Source organism: Oncorhynchus nerka, linkage group LG13 (assembly GCF_034236695.1).
Source record: "Oncorhynchus nerka isolate Pitt River linkage group LG13, Oner_Uvic_2.0, whole genome shotgun sequence".
NCBI classification, from domain to species: Eukaryota; Metazoa; Chordata; class Actinopteri; order Salmoniformes; family Salmonidae; genus Oncorhynchus; species Oncorhynchus nerka.
The window spans coordinates 10,262,087-10,286,054 of NC_088408.1; the positions used below are offsets into that span (position 1 = coordinate 10,262,087).

At 50.4% G+C, this 23,968-nt stretch overlaps 1 protein-coding gene across 3 annotated transcripts in view; it reads right to left on the reverse strand.

Annotated features, from left to right (window-relative positions):
* The window catches only part of LOC115120422 (sushi domain-containing protein 6-like), a 79,826-nt gene that overhangs the window by 5,697 nt on the left and 50,161 nt on the right, over positions 1-23,968 (reverse strand). For all 3 annotated transcript variants that reach the window (XR_010465523.1, XR_010465522.1, XM_065026189.1), the window contains exons 3-5: positions 16,033-16,227; positions 2,348-2,542; positions 1,190-1,328 (exon numbers count right to left, since the gene is read on the reverse strand). Coding sequence is in view for 1 of the 3 variants with exons in the window: in XM_065026189.1 (XP_064882261.1) it covers positions 1,190-1,328; positions 2,348-2,542; positions 16,033-16,227 (529 nt within the window). In the remaining 2 variants the exon portion in view is untranslated. The remainder of the gene's footprint in view (positions 1-1,189; positions 1,329-2,347; positions 2,543-16,032; positions 16,228-23,968) is intronic.

Below are 23,968 nucleotides of genomic sequence, written 5' to 3' on the forward strand. Positions count from 1 at the left end.
CACTGACTCGGTACCGGTACCCCCCACACTGACTCGTACCCCCCCACACTGACCGGTACCCCCCACACTGACTCGTACCCCCCCACACTGACTCGGTACCGTACCCCCACACTGACTCGGTACGGTACCCCCCCACACTGACTCGGCACCGGTACCCCCCCCACACTGACTCGGCACCGTACCCCCACACTGACTCGGTACAGGTACCCCCCCACACTGACTCGGTACCGGTACCCCCCACACTGACTCGGTACAGGTACCCCCCCACTGACTCACTGACCCCACACTGGTACGGTACCCCCCACACTGACTCGTACGGCCCCCCACACTGACCCCCCACACTGACTCGGTACTGCGGTACCCCCCACACTGACTCGGTACAGGTACCCCCCCCACACTGACTCGGTACAGGTACCCCCCCACACTGACTCGGTACCGGTACTCCCCCCCCCACACTCGGTACAGGTACCCCCCACACTCGGTACCGGTACCCCCCACACTGACTCGGTACCGGTACCCCCACACTGACTCGGTACCGGTACCCCCCACACTGACTCGGTACAGGTACCCCCACACTGACTCGGTACGGTACCCCTGTATATAGCCTTGTTATTGCTATTTTATTTTGTTACTTTTTATCATTAAATTGTTTTACTTTAGTTTATTTGGTAAATATTTTCTTAACTCTTCTTGAACTGCACTGTTGGTTAAGGGCTGGTCAGTAAACATTTCACAGTAAAGTCTACACTTGTTGTATTCGGCGCATGTGACTAATAAAGTTTGATTTGATTTGAGTATGGCGGTTAACTGTTGAACCGTTTCTCCTGCAGCTTTCACAGTGGTTTCATTTGCTGCGCCTGTTAACCTGTAGAACCAGGTAAATTTTTTAACTTCACCAAACTGGATCTGGCAGCAAAACACACATGCAGAGGTAAAAGGTGTGTGTGTGTGTCTCTGTGTGTGTGTGTGTCTCTGTGTGTGTGTGTGTCTCTGTGTGTGTGTATGGGTGTGTGTGTGTGTCTCTGTGTGTATGGGTGTGTGTGTGTGTGTGTGTATGGGTGTGTGTGTGTGTATGGGTGTGTGTGTGTATGTATGTGTGTGTGTGTGTGTGTGTGTATGGGTGTGTGTGTGTATGTGTATGTGTGTGTGTGTGTGTGTGTGTGTGTATGGGTGTGTGTGTGTGTGTAACCTGCTGTGGTGGAAGGACTTGAGTTTGGGCTGCAGCAGAACAAACAGCACCACCAGCAGCAGCAGGAGGGCCACAGAGGAGGCTGTGGACGCTACGATGGACAGCGCTGGCATCGCCATTGGAGACCGCAGCTCCTTATCTGAGACACAGACAGAGAGAGAGAGAGAGACAGAGAGAAAGATGGAGAGGTTTAGGATTGTTGCTTTGGCAGAACAAATATCTACTTCTGTCATGCAATAGAGCACTGTGAAATGTAATTTAATTAAGAGAGGGAGACAGGAGACAGTCAGGAGACAGTCAGGAGACAGCATGCACTAGACGATACTTTTTTACAAAATGTGTAAAACGTGAGTTTGATATTTCCTGAGCATTTGGATAGAATCAACGGAAGGGTTCCTCAACGTTCTACTGAGACAACGAGCTCTTAGTCTGACTCAGACAACTAAATATGGATGCTGGTCTACTACACTACATACAGTAGGATGTGAGGGGGGTGAGGGGTATATGAGGGGTGAGTGGTGTGAGGTATGAGGTGAGGGGTATATGAGTGGTGTGAGGTATGAGGTGAGGGGTATGAGGGGTGAGTGGTGTGAGGTATATGAGTGGTGTGAGGTATGAGGTGAGGGGTATGAGGGGTGCGTGGTGGTATGAGGGGTGAGGTGATGGGTATGAGGGGTGAGTGGTGTGAGGTGAGGGGTATGAGTGGTATGAGGTGACGGGTATGAGGGTGAGTGGTGTGAGGTGATGGGTATGAGGGGTGAGTGGTGTGAGGTATGAGGTGAGGGGTATTGAGGTGAGGGGTGAGTGGTATGAGGTGATGGGTATGAGGGGTGAGTGGTGTGAGGTATGAGGTGAGACGCATGAGGTGATGGGTATGAGGTGAGGCGTATGAGGTGATGGGTATGAGGTGTATGAGGTGAGGGGTATGAGGTGAAGGGTATGAGGGGTGAGGGGTATGAGGTGAGGGGTTGGAGTTTATTTTATTTTTACAGGGACAGTGCACATTAATCAACGTTTCAGTAAAAGTGCCGGTTTTAGCCAGGCGGCTCATTTTCAACCTCAGTCCCTATGGTATGAGGTGAGGGGTATGAGGTGAGGGGTTTGAGGGGTATGAGGTGAGGGGTATGAGGTGAGGGGTGAGAGGAGAGATGATCTTACCTGGGCTGAGGCGGCAGGTGATCTGCATGGGTGCGTCCCACTCCCCATTCTGACAGGTGAGGAACTTGTAGTCCCCCTTCAGAGCGTAGCCCTCGTCACAGAAGTACTCTATCACGGTCTTCTGGGTGAGGCGGTGGCAGGGGGACGGGTGGCACCTGTACCCTCCGTTCTCTGGCTCCGTGGGAGGGGGGCACACTGGGGGGAGAGAGGAGAGGTAAAGATGGAGACAGAGAGTGAGAGAGAGAGAGAGACAGCACTAGAGAGAGAGAGACAGCAGTAGAGAGAGAGAGACAGCAGTAGAGAGAGCGAGAGACAGCAGTAGAGAGAGAGAAACAGCAGAGAGAGAGAAACAGCAGGAGAGAGAGAGAGCAGTAGAGAGAGAGCAGTAGAGAGAAACAGAGAGAGAGAGAGACAGCAGTAGAGAGAGAGAGACAGCAGTAGAGAGAGCAGTAGAGAGAGAGAGAGAGACCGCAGGAGAGAGAGAGAGACACGGCAGTAGAGAGAGCAGTAGAGAGAGAGCAGTAGAGAGAGACGGCAGTAGAGAGAGAGAGAGAGAGAGAGAGACAGCAGTAGAGAGAGAGCAGTAGAGAGAGAGAGAGAGAGAGACGGCAGTAGAGAGCAGTAGAGAGAGAGCAGTAGAGAGAGACGGCAGTAGAGAGAGAGAGAGAGAGACTGCAGTAGAGAGAGAGAGCAGTAGAGAGAGAGAGAGAGACGGCAGTAGAGAGACGGCAGTAGAGAGAGAGAGCCGGCAGTAGAGAGAGAGAGAGACCGCAGTAGAGAGACGGCAGTAGAGAGAGAGAGAGAGACGGCAGTAGAGAGAGAGAGCAGTAGAGAGAGAGAGAGAGAGAGAGCAGTAGAGAGAGAGAGAGAGACGGCAGTAGAGAGAGAGAGAGAGAGACGGCAGTAGAGAGAGAGAGAGCAGTAGAGAGAGAGAGAGACGGCAGTAGAGAGAGAGCAGTAGAGAGAGAGAGAGAGAGAGACGGCAGTAGAGAGAGAGAGAGACGGCAGTAGAGAGAGAGAGACGGCAGTAGAGAGAGAGAGCAGTAGAGAGAGAGACGGCAGTAGAGAGAGAGAGCAGTAGAGAGAGAGAGAGAGAGACGGCAGTAGAGAGAGAGAGAGAGAGAGACGGCAGTAGAGAGAGAGAGCAGTAGAGAGAGAGAGAGAGCAGTAGAGAGAGAGAGCAGTAGAGAGAGAGAGAGAGACGGCAGTAGAGAGAGAGAGAGAGCAGTAGAGAGAGAGAGAGAGAGACGGCAGTAGAGAGAGAGAGAGACGGCAGGAGAGAGAGAGAGAGAGAGAGACGGCAGTAGAGAGAGAGAGAGAGCACGTCCCCGTAAACACCTACAAGGAAGCAACAACCTCCCCACATACCCCCACAGAAACAACTATGACAAAGTGAAAAACAAAAATGGAGTACAGCTCGTGAAGTGCTGTCGAACACTGGGTCTGTACATAGTCAATGGTAGGCTGAGAGGGGACTCTTTTGGTAGGTACACCTACAGCTCTGTCGAACACTGGGTCTGTACATAGTCAATGGTAGGCTGAGAGGGGACTCTTTTGGTAGGTACACCTACAGCTCTGTCAAACACTGGGTCTGTACATAGTCAATGGTAGGCTGAGAGGGGACTCTTTTGGTAGGTACACCTACAGCTCATCCCTTGGCAGCAGCACTGTAGACTACTTCCTCACCGACCTAAACCTAGAGTCTCTCAGAGCCTTCACAGTCAGCCCACTAACACCTCTCTCAGACCACAGTAAAATCACAGTGTATCTGAGAAGAGCAGAACCCAACCATGAAGCATCGCGGCCAAATACATTACATGGTACTAAAACAGGCCTATAGACGGAGTGCAAACAGTACAGACATCTACCAAAAAGCAATTAGTAGCAAAATCTCTCCAGGACAACTTTTTAGCCAGCAAAGAAGGTATACATTTGGCAGTTTCGAATATAAACTTTATATTTGACAAATTATCCTCCTTGGCTAATCTAAAAAACAAGATCAAACCAGAAATAACAGAAAATGAAAAATACACTTCTCAAAAAAATAAAGGGAACACTAAAATAACACAGATCTGAATGAATGAAATATTCTTATTGAATACTTTTTTCATTGCATAGTTGAATGTGCTGACAACAAAATCACACAAATGATCAATGGAAATCAAATGTATCAACCCATGTAGGTCTGGATTTGGAGTCACACTCAAAATTAAAGTGGAAAACCACACTACAGGCTGATCCAACTTTGATGTAATGTCTTTAAAACAAGTCAAAATGAGGCTCAATAGTGTGTGTGGCCTCCACGTGCCTGTATGACCTCCCTACAACACCTGGGCATGTTCCTGATGAGGTGGCGGATGGTCTCCTGAGGGATCTCCTCCCAGACCTGGACTTACGCATCCGCCAACTCCTGGACAGTCTGTGGTGCAACGTGGCGTTGGTGGATGGAGCGAGACATGATGTCCCAGATGTGCTCAATTGGATTCAGGTCTGGGGAACGGGTGGGCCAGTCCATAGCATCAATGCCTTCCTCTTGCAGGAACTGCTGACACACTCCAGCCACATGAGGTCTAGCATTGTCTTGCATTAGGAGGAACCCAGTGCCAACCGCACCAGCATATGGTCTCACAAGGGGTCTGAGGATCTCATCTCGGTACCTAATGGCAGCTACCTCTGGCGAGCACATGGAGGGCTGTGCGGCCCCCCCAAAGAAATGCCACCCCACACCATGACTGACCCACCGCCAAACCGGTCATGCTGGAGGATGTTGCAGGCAGCAGAACGTTCTCCACGGCATCTCCAGACTCTGTCACGTGCTCAGTGTGAACCTGCTTTCATCTGTGAAGAGCACAGGGCGCCAGTGGCGAATTTGCCAATCTTGGTGTTCTCTGGCAAATGCCAAACGTCCTGCACGGTGTTGGGCTGTAAGCACAACCCCCACCTGTGGACGTCAGGCCCTCATACCACCCTCATGGAGTCTGTTTCTGACCGTTTGAGCAGACATGCACATTTGTGGCCTGCTGGAGGTCATTTTGCAGGGCTCTGGCAGTGCTCCTCCTGCTCCTCCTTGCACAAAGGCGGAGGTAGCGGTCCTGCTGCTGGGTTGTTGCCCTCCCACGGCCTCCTCCACGTCTCCTGATGTACTGGCCTGTCTCCTGGTAGCGCCTCCATGCTCTGGACACTACTCTGACAGACACAGCAAACCTTCTTGCCACAGCTTGCATTGATGTGCCATCCTGGATGAGCTGCACTACCTGAGCCACTTGTGTGGGTTGTAGACTCCGTCTCATGCTACCACTAGAGTGAAAGCACCGCCAGCATTCAAAAGTGACCAAAACATCAGCCAGGAAGCATAGGAACTGAGAAGTGGTCTGTGGTCACCACCTGCAGAACCACTCCTTTATTGGGGGTGTCTTGCTAATTGCCTATAATTTCCACCTGTTGTCTATTCCATTTGCACAACAGCATGTGAAATGTATTGTCAATCAGTGTTGCTTCCTAAGTGGACAGTTTGATTTCACAGAAGTGTGATTGACTTGGAGTTACATTGTGTTGTTTAAGTGTTCCCTTTATTTTTTTGAGCAGTGTAGTTTGATAATGATTGCAAAAATCTAAGAAAGTAATTGAGAAATATATATAATCAAAAACACAGCGAACCAGGCAACAAAAATATAGGCCTTCAATATGGGGAAACACTGAAGCAATACAAACACACCCTAAGAACAAAAAAGGAAAACTACAGAAGAAGAAATGGTTGGAAAAACGACACACTCTCCAACCCAAAAAGGCCTGTGGTGCTGATGGTATTATAAATGAAATGATCAAATATAGAGACCACAAATTAAAATTGGCTATACTCATACTCTTCAACATTATCCCCACTGCAGATATTTTCCCCGATATTTGGAACCAGGGATTGATCACACCAATTTCTCGGCAGTATGTTTCTTCTCTCAGGGACGGGGAGTGAAACAGGGCTGTCCAATAAGTCCAACACTATTTAACATCTACATTAATGAATTGGTAAGAACATTATTAGAATCGGAAGCACCTGGTATCACCTGACACAACACTGAAACCAAGTGTATGCTGTACGCAGATGACCTGGTGCTGCTGTCTCCCACTAAAGAGGGGTTACAGCAGCACCTAGATCGTCTTCACCGGTTCTGTCAGACCTGGGCTCTGACCGTTAACCACAGGTTCTGTCAGACCTGGGCTCTGACCGTTAACCACAGGTTCTGTCAGACCTGGGCTCTGACCGTTAACCACAGGTTCCGTCTGGGCTCTGACCGTTAACCACAGGTTCTGTCAGACCTGGGCTCTGACCGTTAACCACAGGTTCCGTCTGGACTCTGACCGTTAACCACAGGTTCTGTCAGACCTGGACTCTGACCGTTAACCACAGGTTCTGTCAGACCTGGACTCTGACCGTTAACCACAGGTTCTGTCAGACCTGGACTCTGACCGTTAACCACAGGTTCTGTCAGACCTGGGTTCTGACCGTTAACCACAGGTTCTGTCAGACCTGGGCTCTGACCGTTAACCACAGGTTCTGTCAGACCTGGGTTCTGACCGTTAACCACAGGTTCTGTCAGACCTGGGTTCTGACCGTTAACCACAGGTTCTGTCAGACCTGGGTTCTGACCGTTAACCACAGGTTCTGTCAGACCTGTTCTGGCTCTGACCGTTAACCACAGGTTCTGTCAGACCTGGGCTCTGACCGTTAACCACAGGTTCTGTCAGACCTGGGTTCTGACCGTTAACCACAGGTTCTGTCAGACCTGGGTTCTGACCGTTAACCACAGGTTCTGTCAGACCTGGGCTCTGACCGTTAACCACAGGTTCTGTCAGACCTGGGCTCTGACCGTTAACCACAGGTTCTGTCAGACCTGGGCTCTGACCGTTAACCACAGGTTCTGTCAGACCTGGGCTCTTAACCAGGTTCTGTAGACCTGGACTCACAGGTTCTGTCAGACCTGGGTTCTGACCGTTAACCACAAAAAATAAACAAATATAGACCTGACTCTCCGTTAAAACAGGTTCTGTCAGACCTGGACTCTGACAAATATAAATTCAGGTTCTGGACCAGTTCTGATTAGAAGGTTCTGTCAGACCAACTGACGTTAACACATATCTAAGACTAAATATCAGTTAACCACAGGTTCTGTCAGACCTGGACTCTGACCGTTAACCACAGGTTCTGTGAATGAGCTGAGTTAACAAAGCAAGAAGAGCATTCTCTGCCATTAAAAGGAACATTAACATAGAAATTCCACAGGTTCTTAGAATCTGGCTCAAAATGTTCCAACAGGTTCTGTCAGACCTGGACTCTGGTTAACTACAGGTTATAAAAACCAATTGCTCTATAACCACAGGGCAGACCTGGACTCTGACCGTTAACCAAAGACCTGGACTCTGGGGTTCCAGATCTCTAATAATGAATTCACCACAAATGGGACAAACATCAAATTGAAATACTGTTCTGTCAGAGTTTTACAAGACTGTTAACCACAGGTTCTGCAACCTGGTGCGTTAAAAGAAAAACTCCACCGTTAATACAGGTTCTGTCAGACCTGGACTCTGAGAGCAGAATAACCACAGGGCCAGATCTGGTTCCTGTCAGACCTGGATCTGACCGAATCAGACCTGGAAAAAGAGCCATCACATTTTAAACCATCTAAAAACGTTAACCACAGGTTCTGTCAGACCCCAAAACATTCCATGACCGTTAACACAGACCTGGCTCTGACGTTAATGTCAGAGAGATGAAACAAGAGAAGAGTCCCTCAGTTCCAGCTGGTTCTGAGGCTCAGTTAACAAACCCAAACCAACCCCATAGAGGTTCACTCTGAACAGCACTCAGCCAGCTGGTTCTGAGGCTCAGTTCTCAGACCCAAACCAACCCAGGTTCATCAGAGACTCAAGGACAGCACTCAGCCAGCTGGTTCTGAGACTCAGTTCACTAACCCAAACCAACCCCTAGAGACTCAGGAACAGCACTCAGCCAGATGGTTCTGAGGCTCAGTTTACAAACCCAAACCAACCCCAGTTAGAGCCTCAGGACAGCACTCAGCCAGATGGTTCTGAGGCTCACCTGGGACAAACACCCAAACCAACCCCATAGAGCCTCAGGACAAATATAAGCACTCAGCCAGCTGGTTCTGATTGGCTCAGTTAGAAACACCAACCCAAACCAACCCCATAGAGCCAAGAGATGAAAGGACAGCACTCAGCCAGCTGGTTCTGAGGCTCAGTTCAATCAAACCCAAACCAACCCCATAGAGCCTCAGGACAGCACTCAGCCAGCTGGTTCTGAGGCTCAGTTCACTAAAAACAAACCCAAACCAACCCCATAGAGCCTCAGGACAGCACTCAGCCAGCTGGTTCTGAGGCTCAGTTCACCAACCCAAACCAACCCCATAGAGCCTCAGGACAGCACTCAGCCAGCTGGTTCTGAGGCTCAGTTCACCAACCCCAAACCAACCCCATAGAGCCTCAGGACAGCACTCAGCCAGCTGGTTCTGAGGCTCAGTTCACCAAACCCAAACCAACCCCATAGAGCCTCAGGACAGCACTCAGCCAGCTGGTTCTGAGGCTCAGTTCACCAACCCAAACCAACCCCATAGAGCCTCAGGACAGCACTCAGCCAGCTGGTTCAGGCTCACAACCCAAACCAACCCCATAGAGCCACTCAGCCAGCTGGTTCTGAGGCTCAGTTCACCAACCCAAACCAACCCCATAGAGCCTCAGGACAGCACTCAGCCAGCTGGTTCTGAGGCTCAGTTCACCAACCCAAACCAACCCCATAGAGCCTCAGGACAGCACTCAGCCAGCTGGTTCTGAGGCTCAGTTCACCAACCCAAACCAACCCCATAGAGCCTCAGGACAGCACTCAGCCAGCTGGTTCTGAGGCTCAGTTCACCAACCCAAACCAACCCCATAGAGCCTCAGGACAGCACTCAGCCAGCTGGTTCTGAGGCTCAGTTCACCAACCCAAACCAACCCCATAGAGCCTCAGGACAGCACTCAGCCAGCTGGTTCTGAGGCTCAGTTCACCAACCCAAACCAACCCCATAGAGCCTCAGGACAGCACTCAGCCAGCTGGTTCTGAGGCTCAGTTCACCAACCCAAACCAACCCCATAGAGCCTCAGGACAGCACTCAGCCAGCTGGTTCTGAGGCTCAGTTCACCAACCCAAACCAACCCCATAGAGCCTCAGGACAGCACTCAGCCAGCTGGTTCTGAGGCTCAGTTCACCAACCCAAACCAACCCCATAGAGCCTCAGGACAGCACTCAGCCAGCTGGTTCTGAGGCTCAGTTCACCAACCCAAACCAACCCCATAGAGCCTCAGAACAGCACTCAGCCAGCTGGTTCTGAGGCTCAGTTCACCAACCCAAACCAACCCCATAGAGCCTCAGGACAGCACTCAGCCAGCTGGTTCTGAGGCTCAGTTCACCAACCCAAACCAACCCCATAGAGCCTCAGGACAGCACTCAGCCAGCTGGTTCTGAGGCTCAGTTCACCAACCCAAACCAACCCCATAGAGCCTCAGGACAGCACTCAGCCAGCTGGTTCTGAGGCTCAGTTCACCAACCCAAACCAACCCCATAGAGTCTCAGGACAGCACTCAGCCAGCTGGTTCTGAGGCTCAGTTCACCAACCCAAACCAACCCCATAGAGCCTCAGGACAGCACTCAGCCAGCTGGTTCTGAGGCTCAGTTCACCAACCCAAACCAACCCCATAGAGCCTCAGGACAGCACTCAGCCAGCTGGTTCTGAGGCTCAGTTCACCAACCCAAACCAACCCCATAGAGTCTCAGGACATCACTCAGAAAATCTGGCCCAACCAAATCATCACAAAACAAAAATAAAAATATATCACCTATTGGAAAGACACCACAAAAAAGTAAACTTCAATGCTATTTGGCTCTAAACACAGTACATGGTGGCAGACTATCTGACCACCGTGACTGATAGAAAACTGAGGAAAACATTGACTAGGTACAGACTCAGTGAGCACAGTCTGGCTATAGAGACCGGTCGTCACAGACGAACCTGGCTGCCCAGAGAGGACAGTCTGGCTATAGAGACCAGTCGTCACAGACGAACCTGGCTGCCCAGAGAGGACAGTCTGGCTATAGAGACCAGTCGTCACAGACGAACCTGGCTGCCCAGAGAGGACAGTCTGGCTATAGAGACCAGTCGTCACAGACAAACCTGGCTGCCCAGAGAGGACAGTCTGGCTATAGAGACCAGTCGTCACAGACAAACCTGGCTGCCCAGAGAGGACAGTCTGGCTATAGAGACCAGTCGTCACAGACAAACCTGGCTGCCCAGAGAGGACAGTCTGGCTATAGAGACCAGTCGTCACAGACAAACCTGGCTGCCCAGAGAGGACAGTCTGGCTATAGAGACCAGTCGTCACAGACGAACCTGGCTGCCCAGAGAGGACAGTCTGGCTATAGAGACCAGTCGTCACAGACAAACCTGGCTGCCCAGAGAGGACAGTCTGGCTATAGAGACCAGTCGTCACAGACAAACCTGGCTGCCCAGAGAGGACAGTCTGGCTATAGAGACCAGTCGTCACAGACAAACCTGGCTGCCCAGAGAGGACAGTCTGGCTATAGAGACCAGTCGTCACAGACAAACCTGGCTGCCCAGAGAGGACAGTCTGGCTATAGAGACCAGTCGTCACAGACAAACCTGGCTGCCCAGAGAGGACAGTCTGGCTATAGAGACCAGTCGTCACAGACAAACCTGGCTGCCCAGAGAGGACAGTCTGGCTATAGAGACCAGTCGTCACAGACAAACCTGGCTGCCCAGAGAGGACAGTCTGGCTATAGAGACCAGTCGTCACAGACAAACCTGGCTGCCCAGAGAGGACAGGCTGTGCTCACTCTGCTCCAGGGGAGAGGTAGAGACAGAGCTGCATTTCCTATTACACTGTGACAAATACTCAGCCCTAAGATAATATTTATTTCCCCAAATTATAATTCAATACAAAGAATATGAAACTATAAAAAATAGAAAAAATTTATTGGGTGAAAATCCAAAATGTGCAGTTTTGGCAGCCGAATATGTCTTTCATACCAGGTCATGTGTCTTCTCAGTCATGTTGACACTGGTCTACTACCAGGTCGTGTGTCTTCTCAGTCATGTTGACACTGGTCTACTACCAGGTCGTGTGTCTTCTCAGTCATGTTGACACTGGTCTACTACCATGTCATGTGTCTTCTCAGTCATGTTGACACTGGTCTACTACCAGGTCATGTGTCTTCTCAGTCATGTTGACACTGGTCTACTACCAGGTCGTGTGTCTTCTCAGTCATGTTGACACTGGTCTACTATCAGGTCGTGTGTCTTCTCAGTCATGTTGACACTGGTCTACTACCAGGTCGTGTGTCTTCTCAGTCATGTTGACACTGGTCTACTACCAGGTCGTGTGTCTTCTCAGTCATGTTGACACTGGTCTACTATCAGGTCGTGTGTCTTCTCAGTCATGTTGACACTGGTCTACTACCAGGTCGTGTGTCTTCTCAGTCATGTTGACACTGGTCTACTATCAGGTCGTGTGTCTTCTCAGTCATGTTGACACTGGTCTACTACCACGTCATGTGTCTTCTCAGTCATGTTGACACTGGTCTACTACCAGGTCATGTGTCTTCTCAGTCATGTTGACACTGGTCTACTACCAGGTCATGTGTCCTCTCAGTCATGTTGACACTGGTCTACTACCAGGTCATGTGTCTTCTCAGTCATGTTGACACTGGTCTACTACCAGGTCATGTGTCTTCTCAGTCATGTTGAAACTGGTCTACTACCAGGTCATGTGTCTTCTCAGTCATGTTGACACTGGTCTACTACCAGGTCATGTGTCTTCTCAGTCATGTTGACACTGGTCTACTACCAGGTCATGTGTCTTCTCAGTCATGTTGAAACTGGTCTACTACCAGGTCATGTGTCTTCTCAGTCATGTTGACACTGGTCTACTACCAGGTCATGTGTCTTCTCAGTCATGTTGAAACTGGTCTACTACCAGGTCATGTGTCTTCTCAGTCATGTTGAAACTGGTCTACTACCAGGTCATGTGTCTTCTCAGTCATGTTGACACTGGTCTACTACCAGGTCATGTGTCTTCTCAGTCATGTTGACACTGGTCTACTACCAGGTCATGTGTCTTCTCAGTCATGTTGACACTGGTCTACTACCAGGTCATATGTCTTCTCAGTCATGTTGACACTGGTCTACTACCAGGTCATATGTCTTCTCAGTCATGTTGAAACTGGTCTACTACCAGGTCATGTGTCTTCTCAGTCATGTTGACACTGGTCTACTACCAGGTCATGTGTCTTCTCAGTCATGTTGACACTGGTCTACTACCAGGTCATGTGTCTTCTCAGTCATGTTGACACTGGTCTACTACCATTGCTTTAATGTATTGTTATTCTCATTAATATTGTTGTTGTAGTTGTTGTTAATGGTAATCCCATGTCCACAACTACTATTATTATTGCTGTTGGTCCCACCATTTATTTATATATAAAAATATATATATATTTTTCTTCTAGATGTATACTTTGACAATGTGAGTAATAATGAAAAGAGAGAGTGAGAGGAAAGAGAGAGAGAGAGAGGAAAGAGCGAGAGAGGAGAGAGAGAAAAGAGAGAGAGGAGAGAGAGAAAAGAGAGAGAGAAAGAGAGGAGAGAAAAGAGAGAGAGAAAGAGAGGAGAAAAGAGAGAGAGAGAAAGAGAGAGAGGAAAGAGAGAGAGAGAAAGAGAGAGCAAAGAGAGAGACAGAAAGAGAGAGAGAAAAGAAAGAGAGAGAGAGAGAAAAGAAAGAGAGTGAGAGGAGAGAGAAGAGAAAGAAGAGAGGAGAGAAGAGAGAGGAAAGAGAGAGAGAGAGAGAGGAGCGAGAAAAGAGAGAGGAAAGAGAGAAAGAAAGAGAGAGAGAGAGAGAGAGAAAGAAAGAGAAAGAGAGAGAGAGAGAGAAAGAGAAAGAGAGAGAGAGAAGAGAGGAAAGAGAAAAGAGAGAGAGAGAGAGAGAGAGAGGAAAGAGAAAAGAGAGAGAGAGAGAGAGAGAGAGGAAAGAGAAAATAGAGAGAGAGAGAGAGAGGAAAGGAAAGAGAGAGAGAGAGAGAGAGAGGAAAGAGAAAAGAGAGAGAGAGGAAAGAGAAAAGAGAGAGAGAGAAGAGAGAGAAGAGAGAAAAGAAAGAGAGAGTGAGAGGAAAGAGAGAGAGGAGAGAAAGAATAGAGGAGAGAGAGAGGAAAGAGAGAGAGAGAAAAGAGAAAAGAGAGAGGAGAGAGAAGAGAGAGAGGGCAACCAGTGAAGAACAAACACCATTGTAAATACAACCCATATTTTTGCTTATTCATTTTATCTTGTGTCCTTTAACTATTTGTACATTCTATATATATATATATAATATGACATTTGTAATGTCTTTACTCTTTTGAAACTTCTGTATGTGTAATGTTTACTGTTAATTTTTGTTGTTTTTCACTTTATATATTCACTTTGTATGTTGTCTACCTCACTTGCTTTGGCAATGTTAACACATGTTTCCCATGCCAATAAAGCCCTTGAATTGAATTGAATTGAGAGGAGAGAGGTAGAGAGGAGGGTTATATAGAGAGAGGTAGAGAGAGAGAGAGAGAAAAAGGTAAAGAGAGAGAGAGAAAGAGGTAAAGAGAGCGTGAAGTCAGATAACTATTCTAATCAATGCAGAAAGCCAGTAAGATGCTTCAGAACAAGTACTGGTGTGTGTGTGTGTCCATCTACTAACCGACAGTCTGTATGACAGTGTGTGTCCATCTACTAACCGACAGTCTGTATGACAGTGTGTGTCCATCTACTAACCGACAGTCTGTATGACAGTGTGTGTGTCCATCTACTAACCGACAGTCTGTATGACAGTGTGTGTCCATCTACTAACCGACAGTCTGTATGACAGTGTGTGTCCATCTACTAACCGACAGCGTGTATGACAGTGTGTGTCTCCATCTACTAACCGACAGTCTGTATGACAGTGTGTGTCCATCTACTAACCGACAGTCTGTATGACAGTGTGTGTCTCCATCTACTAACCGACAGTCTGTATGACAGTGTGTGTCCATCTACTAACCGACAGTCTGTATGACAGTGTGTGTCTCCATCTACTAACCGACAGTCTGTATGACGGTGTGTGTCTCCATCTACTAACCGACAGTCTGTATGACAGTGTGTGTCTCCATCTACTAACCGACAGTCTGTATGACAGTGTGTGTCTCCATCTACTAACCGACAGCGTGTATGACAGTGTGTGTCTCCATCTACTAACCGACAGTCTGTATGACAGTGTGTGTCTCCATCTACTAAACCGACAGTCTGTATGACAGTGTGTGTCTCCATCTACTAACCGACAGTCTGTATGACAGTGTGTGTCTCCATCTACTAAACCGACAGTCTGTATGACAGTGTGTGTCTCCATCTACTAACCGACAGTCTGTATGACAGTGTGTGTCTCCATCTACTAACCGACAGTCTGTATGACAGTGTGTGTGTCCATCTACTAACCGACAGCGTGTATGACAGTGTGTGTCTCCATCTACTAACCGACAGTCTGTATGACAGTGTGTGTCTCCATCTACTAACCGACAGTCTGTATGACAGTGTGTGTCTCCATCTACTAACCGACAGTCTGTATGACAGTGTGTGTCTCCATCTACTAACCGACAGTCTGTATGACAGTGTGTGTCTCCATCTACTAACCGACAGTCTGTATGACAGTGTGTGTGTGTGTGTTGCGTATAGCTCCCCCGGTTGGTTCGTATGACAGTGTGTGTGTGTGTTGCGTATAGCTCCCCCGGTTGGTTCGTATGACAGTGTGTGTGTGTGTGTTGCGTATAGCTCCCCCGGTTGGTTCGTATGACAGTGTGTGTGTGTGTGTTGCGTATAGCTCCCCCGGTTGGTTCGTATGACAGTGTGTGTGTGTGTGTGTGTGTTGCGTATAGCTCCCCCGGTTGGTTCGTATGACAGTGTGTGTGTGTGTTGCGTATAGCTCCCCCGGTTGGTTCGTATGACTGTGTGTGTGTGTGTGTTGCGTATAGCTCCCCCGGTTGGTTCGTATGACAGTGTGTGTGTGTGTGTGTGTGTGTTGCATACAGCTCCCCCGGTTGGTTCGTATGACAGTGTGTGTGTGTGTTGCGTACAGCTCCCCCGGTTGGTTCGTATGACAGTGTGTGTGTGTGTGTTGCGTACAGCTCCCCCGGTTGGTTCGTATGACAGTGTGTGTGTGTTGCGTATAGCTCCCCCGGTTGGTTCGTATGACAGTGTGTGTGTGTGTGTGTGTGTGTGTGTGTGTGTGTGTTGCGTATAGCTCCCCCGGTTGGTTCGTATGACAGTGTGTGTGTGTGTGTTGCGTATAGCTCCCCCGGTTGGTTCGTATGACAGTGTGTGTGTGTGTTGCGTACAGCTCCCCCGGTTGGTTCGTATGACAGTGTGTGTGTGTGTGTGTGTGTGTGTGTGTGTGTGTTGCGTACAGCTCCCCCGGTTGGTTCGTATGACAGTGTGTGTGTGTGTGGCGTATTGCTCCCCCGGTTGGTTTTTATGACAGTGTGTGTGTGTGTGTGTGTGTGTGTGTGTGTGTGTGTTGCGTATAGCTCCCCCGGTTGGTTCGTATGACAGTGTGTGTGTGTGTTGCTAACCATTAGTGCTGATGCAGCGTAGAGGCAGGCGGGTCCATGTCCCAGCGGTGGTACAGGTGATGGAGGCCGGTCCATCGGGGGCGTAGCCCGGCTCACAGCCATAGGACAGCAGGGTACCAGGAGGGAAGGAGCCTCGGTTGGCCTCCGTCTGGTTCACCAGCTCCCCGTGCTGTACAGCCAGAGGCTGAGGGCATCCTGAAGGAGACAGAGGGGTTACTTTCATAGCGGGTTAGATTTGATAGGCGAGAGGATAAGCGTCTCTGCGGAAGGAAGACCACCGGTGACGAGACATCCCATGGATCGGAAGGATGTTGAGACTGCGGCATTCACTCCAGAAACAGGGATTAGGTTAGTCTGAACGTCTGCTGTCACCTAAAACGTCTGCGAGGACTCCTCCTCTCCTGGTTAATATCTCTATAGTATTGGTCGTAACAAAAAAAGACTGGTGGCTCACTGAAGAAGAGAGGAAGGGGGGCTGAATGGAGTTACAGCACTATAAGCCACTCAAAGACGTGTGTGTGTGTGTGAGTGTGTGGGGCGTGTGTGTTCGTGTGTGGGGTGTGTGTGTGTTCGTGTGTGTGTGTGTGTGGCGTGTATGTTTGTGTGTGTGTGGTGCGCGTGTGTGTGTGTGTGTGTTGTGTGACTGAGACCGAGAGACAAAGAGAGAGAGTGAGAGTGAGTGTTTCCAGTACCTTCCCACTGCGCCGACCACACACACCTGCCGACCACACACACCTGCCCGACCACACACACCTGCCCGACCACACACACCTGCCCGACCACACACACCTGCCCGACCACACACACCTGCCCGACCACACACACCTGCCCCGACCTGCCCGACCACACACACCTGCCGACCACACACACCTGCCGACCACACACACCTGCCCGGCCACACACCTGCCCGGCCACACACACCTGCCCGGCCACACACACCTGCCGGCCACACACACCTGCCCGGCCACACACACCTGCCCGGCCACACACACCTGCCCGGCCACACACACCTGCCCGGCCACACACACCTGCCCGGCCACACACACCTGCCGACCACACACACCTGCCGACCACACACACCTGCCCGACCACACACACCTGCCGACCACATACACCTGCCCGACCACACACACCTGCCCGACCACACACACCTGCCGACCACACACACCTGCCGGCCACACACACCTGCCGGCCACACACACCTGCCCGGCCACACACACCTGCCCGGCCACACACACCTGCCCGGCCACACATACCTGCCCGGCCACACACACCTGCCCGGCCACACACACCTGCCCGACCACTGGCCACATACACCTGCCCGACCACTGGCCACATACACCTGCCCGACCACACACACCTGCCCGACCACACACACCTGCCCGACCACACACACCTGCCGACCACACACACCTGCCCGACCACACACACCTGCCCGACCACACACACCTGCCCGACCACACACACCTGCCGACCACACACACCTGCCGACCACACACACCTGCCCGACCACACACACCTGCCCGACCACACACACCTGCCCGACCACACACACCTGCCCGACCACACACACCTGCCCGACCACACACACCTGCCCGACCACACACACCTGCCGACCACACACACCTGCCCGACCACACACACCTGCCGACCACACACACCTGCCCGACCACACACACCTGCCCGACCACACACACCTGCCCGACCACACACACCTGCCCGACCACACACACCTGCCTCACTAAAACACAGTGAGAAAAGTGATATTCTACCACCTACCATTCCAACTAGCATCCCAGGCACTGACCGTGTTTATCTTCAGGACTAACGACAGCGTGGTCTCAGTGATTTGATGGACTGTATGTGGCAGGATAAGCTGACATTTACACAGTTTAAACCAGGGAGACGGACATTGTGTCAAGTACAGCCGCAGGCACCTCTTTGAAGTCAATATAGAATATATTGTCTAAACAACATTCCTTCCAGAATGACTATCTTCAGTCGGAGAGAGATAACGAGAGAGGGAGAGAGATAACGAGAGAGATACTTTTGTTCCCATTCTGTCTGAGTTTGTGTGTTGTAATCACAGGCCGAGCTGTTTAGGTATCTTTCTGCCCTGGCTGGCACAAATAGACGGTGTGTGTGTGTGTTGCTCGTCCACAGTCCATCTTCCTCTCTCATCTCCAGGGGGAGGTGCCTTGCTAAAGGGCACAGTCTTTTCACCTAGTCGGCTCAGGGATTCGAACCGGTGACCATTCGGTGACTGGCCCAAAGGCTCTTAAAAACGCTCGGCTACCTGCCGCCTGTCTCCTTCCTCTTGTGACAATTGACTGATTAATCGTCCGATCTTTAAGAGAGTCTTCATAATGTGGTCTTGGTGGATGATTAGCCGATGACCAAATGCTGCAGGCCAGCGAGACACAAACAGCCAGAGGACTGAGTGTCTGTGCTCGACTGAGTGTCTGTGCTCGACTGAGTGTCTGTGCTCGACTGAGTGTCTGTGCTCGACTGAGTGTCTGTGCTCGACTGAGTGTCTGTGCTCGACTGCGTGTCTGTGCTCGACTGAGTGTCTGTGCTCGACTGAGTGTCTGTGCTCGACTGAGTGTCTGTGCTCGACTGAGTGTCTGTGCTCGACTGCGTGTCTGTGCTCGTCTGCGTGTCTGTGCTCGACTGCGTGTCTGTGCTCGACTGCGTGTCTGTGCTCGACTGCGTGTCTGTGCTCGACTGCGTGTCTGTGCTCGACTGCGTGTCTGTGCTCGACTGAGTGTCTGTGCTCGACTGCGTGTCTGTGCTCGACTGCGTGTCTGTGCTCGACTGCGTGTCTGTGCTCGACTGAGTGTGAGAGGTCAACAGAGGACAACCAGCACAACAAGAAGCTGCAGCGATAAATCCCAGGGAAGAAGCCAGGGAAGATGCCAGGGAAGAAGCCAGGGAAGAAGCCAGGGAAGAAGCCAGGGAAGAAGCCAGGGAAGATGCCAGGGAAGATGCCAGGGAAGATGCCAGGGAAGAAGCCAGGGAAGATGCCAGGGAAGAAGCCAGGGAAGAAGCCAGGGAAGATGCCAGGGAAGAAGCCAGGGAAGAAGCCAGGGAAGAAGCCAGGGAAGATGCCAGCCGGGCTTCGATTTGGCAGCTACAGCTTTACTACATAACCTCACACCATCAAATTATTTTCTCACTTAAAACTTGACGTGTTGCCAAGGGGACTGACTGTAACGAATAACAATTCTAGTCCGCCAAACGGGATGATGATGACTTTACTACAGTTAACAAACAACCTTGAGAAGTCACAGGCAGATGATTTTTGAAAAAAGCATGGCACGAGGAGCAGTGTTATCCTTGCTAGTAGAAAACTCTACTATTGTCCTCGTTGCTTTAACAAGGTGTTGAAAGACATACATCTAATAAACATACATCTAATAGACATACATCTGCTAGAATGTCACGAGTATGAAACAAACTAGTACATTATCACCACTGGCTGGCTATAATTCATTAAGTCTAGTGTCTCTAGTACATCATCAAATCAAATGTATTTATATAGCCCTTCTTACATCAGCTGATATCTCAAAGTGCTGTACAGAAACCTAATCATTCTAAAAGTCACTGAATAGAGAGAAGAGAGTGAGGAGAGACGTGAAAGAGAGGAGACGTGAGAGCCCCCCCCACCTCTCTCCCCTCCTCCTCTATTCCCAATCCCTCCACCTCCCTCCCACACTATTTCCCTCTCTCCCCTCCTCCATCCCTCCGCTTCCCACCACTATCCCTCTGCCTCCCTCTCCCCCATCCCTCCTCCTCTATCCCCCATCCCTCCTCCTCTATCCCCCATCCCTCCTCCTCTATCCCCTGCCTCCCTCTCCCCCATCCCTCCTCCTCTATCCCCCATCCCTCCTCCTCTATCCCCCTGCCTCCCTCTCCCCCATCCCTCCTCCTCTATCCCCCATCCCTCCTCCTCTATCCCCCTGCCTCCCTCTCCCCATCCCTCCTCCTCTATCCCCCATCCCTCCTCCTCTATCCCCCTGCCTCCCTCTCCCCCATCCCTCCTCCTCTATCCCCAATCCCTCCACCTCCCTCCCACACTATTTCCCTCTCTCCCCTCCTCCATCCCTCCGCTTCCCACCACTATCCCTCTGCCTCCCTCTCCCCCATCCCTCCTCCTCTATCCCCCATCCCTCCTCCTCTATCCCCCTGCCTCCCTCTCCCCCATCCCTCCTCTAAGCCCCATCCCTCCTCCTCTATCCCCCATCCCCCTCCTCCTCCCCTGCCTCCCTCCCCATGCCTCCCTCTCCCCCATCCCTCCTCCTCTATCCCCCATCCCTCCTCCTCTATCCCCCATCCCTCCTCCTCTATCCCCCTGCCTCCCTCTCCCCCATCCCTCCTCCTCTATCCCCCATCCCTCCTCCTCTATCCCCCCTGCCTCCCTCTCCCCATCCCTCCTCCTCTATCCCCCATCCCTCCTCCTCTATCCCCTGCCTCCCTCTCCCCCATCCCTCCTCCTCTATCCCCCATCCCTCCTCCTCTATCCCCCTGCCTCCCTCTCCCCATCCCTCCTCCTCTATCCCCAATCCCTCCACCTCCCTCCCACACTATTTCCCTCTCTCCCCTCCTCCATCCCTCCGCTTCCCACCACTATCCCTCTGCCTCCCTCTCCCCATCCCTCCTCCTCTATCCCCCATCCCTCCTCCTCTATCCCCCTGCCTCCCTCTCCCCATCCCTCCTCCTCTAAGCCCCATCCCTCCTCCTCTATCCCCCATCCCCCTCCTCCTCTATCCCCTGCCTCCCTCTCCCCCATCCCTCCTCCTCTATCCCCCATCCCTCCTCCTCTATCCCCCTGCCTCCCTCTCCCCCCATCCCTCCTCCTCTATCCCCCATCCCTCCTCCTCCTCTATCCCCCTGCCTCCCTCTCCCCCATCCCTCCTCCTCTATCCCCATCCCTCCTCCTCTATCCCCCATCCTCTATCCCCCTGCCTCCCTCTCCCCCATCCCTCCTCCTCTATCCCCCATCCCTCCTCCTCTATCCCCCATCCCTCCGCCTCCCACTCCTCCATCCCCATTCCTCTGCCTCCCTCTCCCCATCCCTCCCTCCCCCGCCTGCCTCTCTCTCCTCCTCCCACAATCACCCCCCACCTCCATCCCTCTCCCATCTCTATCCCCAACCTCCCTCTCCCATCCCCCGCTTCCCTCTCTGCTCCTCCCACTCCCCTCTACCCCCACCTTCTCCATCCCTCCGCTTCCCTCCTCCTCTATACCCCACCTCCCTCTAGGTAGGAACGTTAGCCTGCTTAGCTGATAATCAGGGTAAATAGTGTAGGTAGGAACGTTAGCCTGCTTAGCTGATAATCAGGCTAAATAGTGTAGGTAGGAACGTTAGCCTGCTTAGCTGATAATCAGGCTAAATAGTGTAGGTAGGAACGTTAGCCTGCTTAGCTGATAATCAGGCTAAATAGTGTAGGTAGGAACGTTAGCCTGCTTAGCTGATAATCAGGCTAAATAGTGTAGGTAGGAACGTTAGCCTGCTTAGCTGATAATCAGGCTAAATAGTGTAGATAGGAACGTTAGCCTGCTTAGCTGATAATCAGGCTAAATAGTGTAGGTAGGAACGTTAGCCTGCTTAGCTGATAATCAGGCTAAATAGTGTAGGTAGGAACGTTAGCCTGCTTAGCTGATAATCAGGCTAAATAGTGTAGGTAGGAACGTTAGCCTGCTTAGCTGTTCCATGTTGCTTTAGCTCATTTAAAACAGTCGCTACATCCATTTTGGACTTAATGATATGTATCCAGTGACTCTTAAAGAATAACTTATAAAATGCCTCATGAGCTTAGTTCAACTGTCAGAACCCAAAATATAAGCTTGTTTTACTCTACTGTTTGTAAACAATGTCAATGTAAAAACACACACTATAAAGTCTGAAATCATGGTCAAAACTACACTTGTTTAATATAATGGATGATCAGTCCTTGCATCCATAGCTCTGTCTGAGAGTGGTTTGATTTCTCCAGCCCCATCCCTCAGCCTTGTACTGAAACGGGGCCGGGAGCACACTTTGTTATTGTTTCAACCTCCCCTTTAAGAATCACTCGGTCCATTGTGAGAGTCTAATACCCTAGTGTCTGATGGGACTTCAAAATAAAAGTATACTTTGTTATTGTTTCAACCGCCCCTTTAAGAATCACTTGGTCCATTGTGAGAGTCTAATACCCTAGTGTCTGATGGGACTTCAAAATAAAAGTATACTTTGTTATTGTTTCAACCGCCCCTTTAAGAATCACTCGGTCCATTGTGAGAGTCTAATACCCTAGTGTCTGATGGGACTTCAAAATAAAAGTATACTTTGTTATTGTTTCAACCGCCCCTTTAAGAATCACTCGGTCCATTGTGAGAGTCTAATACCCTAGTGTCTGATGGGACTTCAAAATAAAAGCATACTTTGTTATTGTTTCAACCGCCCCTTTAAGAATCACTCGGTCCATTGTGAGAGTCTAATACCCTAGTGTCTGATGGGACTTCAAAATAAAAGCATACTTTGTTATTGTTTCAACCGCCCCTTTAAGAATCACTCGGTCCATTGTGAGAGTCTAATACCCTAGTGTCTGATGGGACTTCAAAATAAAAGCATACTTTGTTATTGTTTCAACCTCCCCTTTAAGAATAACTCGGTCCATTGTGAGAGTCTAATACCCTAGTGTCTGATGGGACTTCAAAATAAAAGCATACTTTGTTATTGTTTCAACCGCCCCTTTAAGAATAACTCGGTCCATTGTGAGAGTCTAATACCCTAGTGTCTGATGGGACTTCAAAATAAAAGCATACTTTGTTATTGTTTCAACCGCCCCTTTAAGAATCACTCGGTCCATTGTGAGAGTCTAATACCCTAGTGTCTGATGGGACTTCAAAATAAAAGCACACTGTGTTATTGTTTCAACCTCCCCTTTAAGAATCACTTGGTCCATTGTGAGAGTCTAATACCCTAGTGTCTGATGGGACTTCAAAATAAAAGGGCACTGTATCATTCATTTAGTGGGTTCCAACGGGTCCTATGGAGAGAGAGAGAGAGAGAGAGAAAGGCGGGGGAGTTAAAATCCTCTCTCCACCCATCTGTCACCAATAACAATGAGCTGAAAAAGAGGGAAAGAGAGAGAGAGGCAGAGAAACAGAGGCAAGAGAGAGAGAGAGAAGACAGAGAGGAAGGGACTGGGAGGGTCTTAGTCGGCTCCGGTAAATTGAAATTCTAATTATCCTTCATTACAAGCTGCTGGGGGCCAACTCAGATCACATTATTATAGTAATGCAGCTGCTGAGAGGCTACGGCAGGACAATAGACACCCAGAGAGAGACATGGGGGGGAGGGGTTAGACTGCTGAGAGGCTACGGCAGGACAATAGACACCCAGAGAGAGACATGGGGGGGGTTAGACTGCTGAGAGGCTACGGCAGGACAATAGACACCCAGAGAGAGAGATGGGGGTTAGACTGCTGAGAGGCTACGGCAGGACAATACATTTACATTACATTTAAGTCATTTAGCAGACGCTCTTATCCAGAGCGACTTACAAATTGGTGCTTTCACCTTATGACATCCAGTGGAACAGCCACTTTACAATAGTGCATCTAAATCTTTTAAGGGGGGTGAGAAGGATTACTTTATCCTATCCTAGGTATTCCTTAAAGAGGTGGGGTTTCAGGTGTCTCCGGAAGGTGGTGATTGACTCCGCTGTCCTGGCGTCGTGAGGGAGTTTGTTCCACCATTGGGGGCCAGAGCAGCGAACAGTTTTGACTGGGCTGAGCGGGAACTGTACTTCCTCAGTGGTAGGGAGGCGAGCAGGCCAGAGGTGGATGAACGCAGTGCCCTTGTTTGGGTGTAGGGCCTGATCAGAGCCTGGAGGTACTGAGGTGCCGTTCCCTCACAGCTCCGTAGGCAAGCACCATGGTCTTGTAGCGGA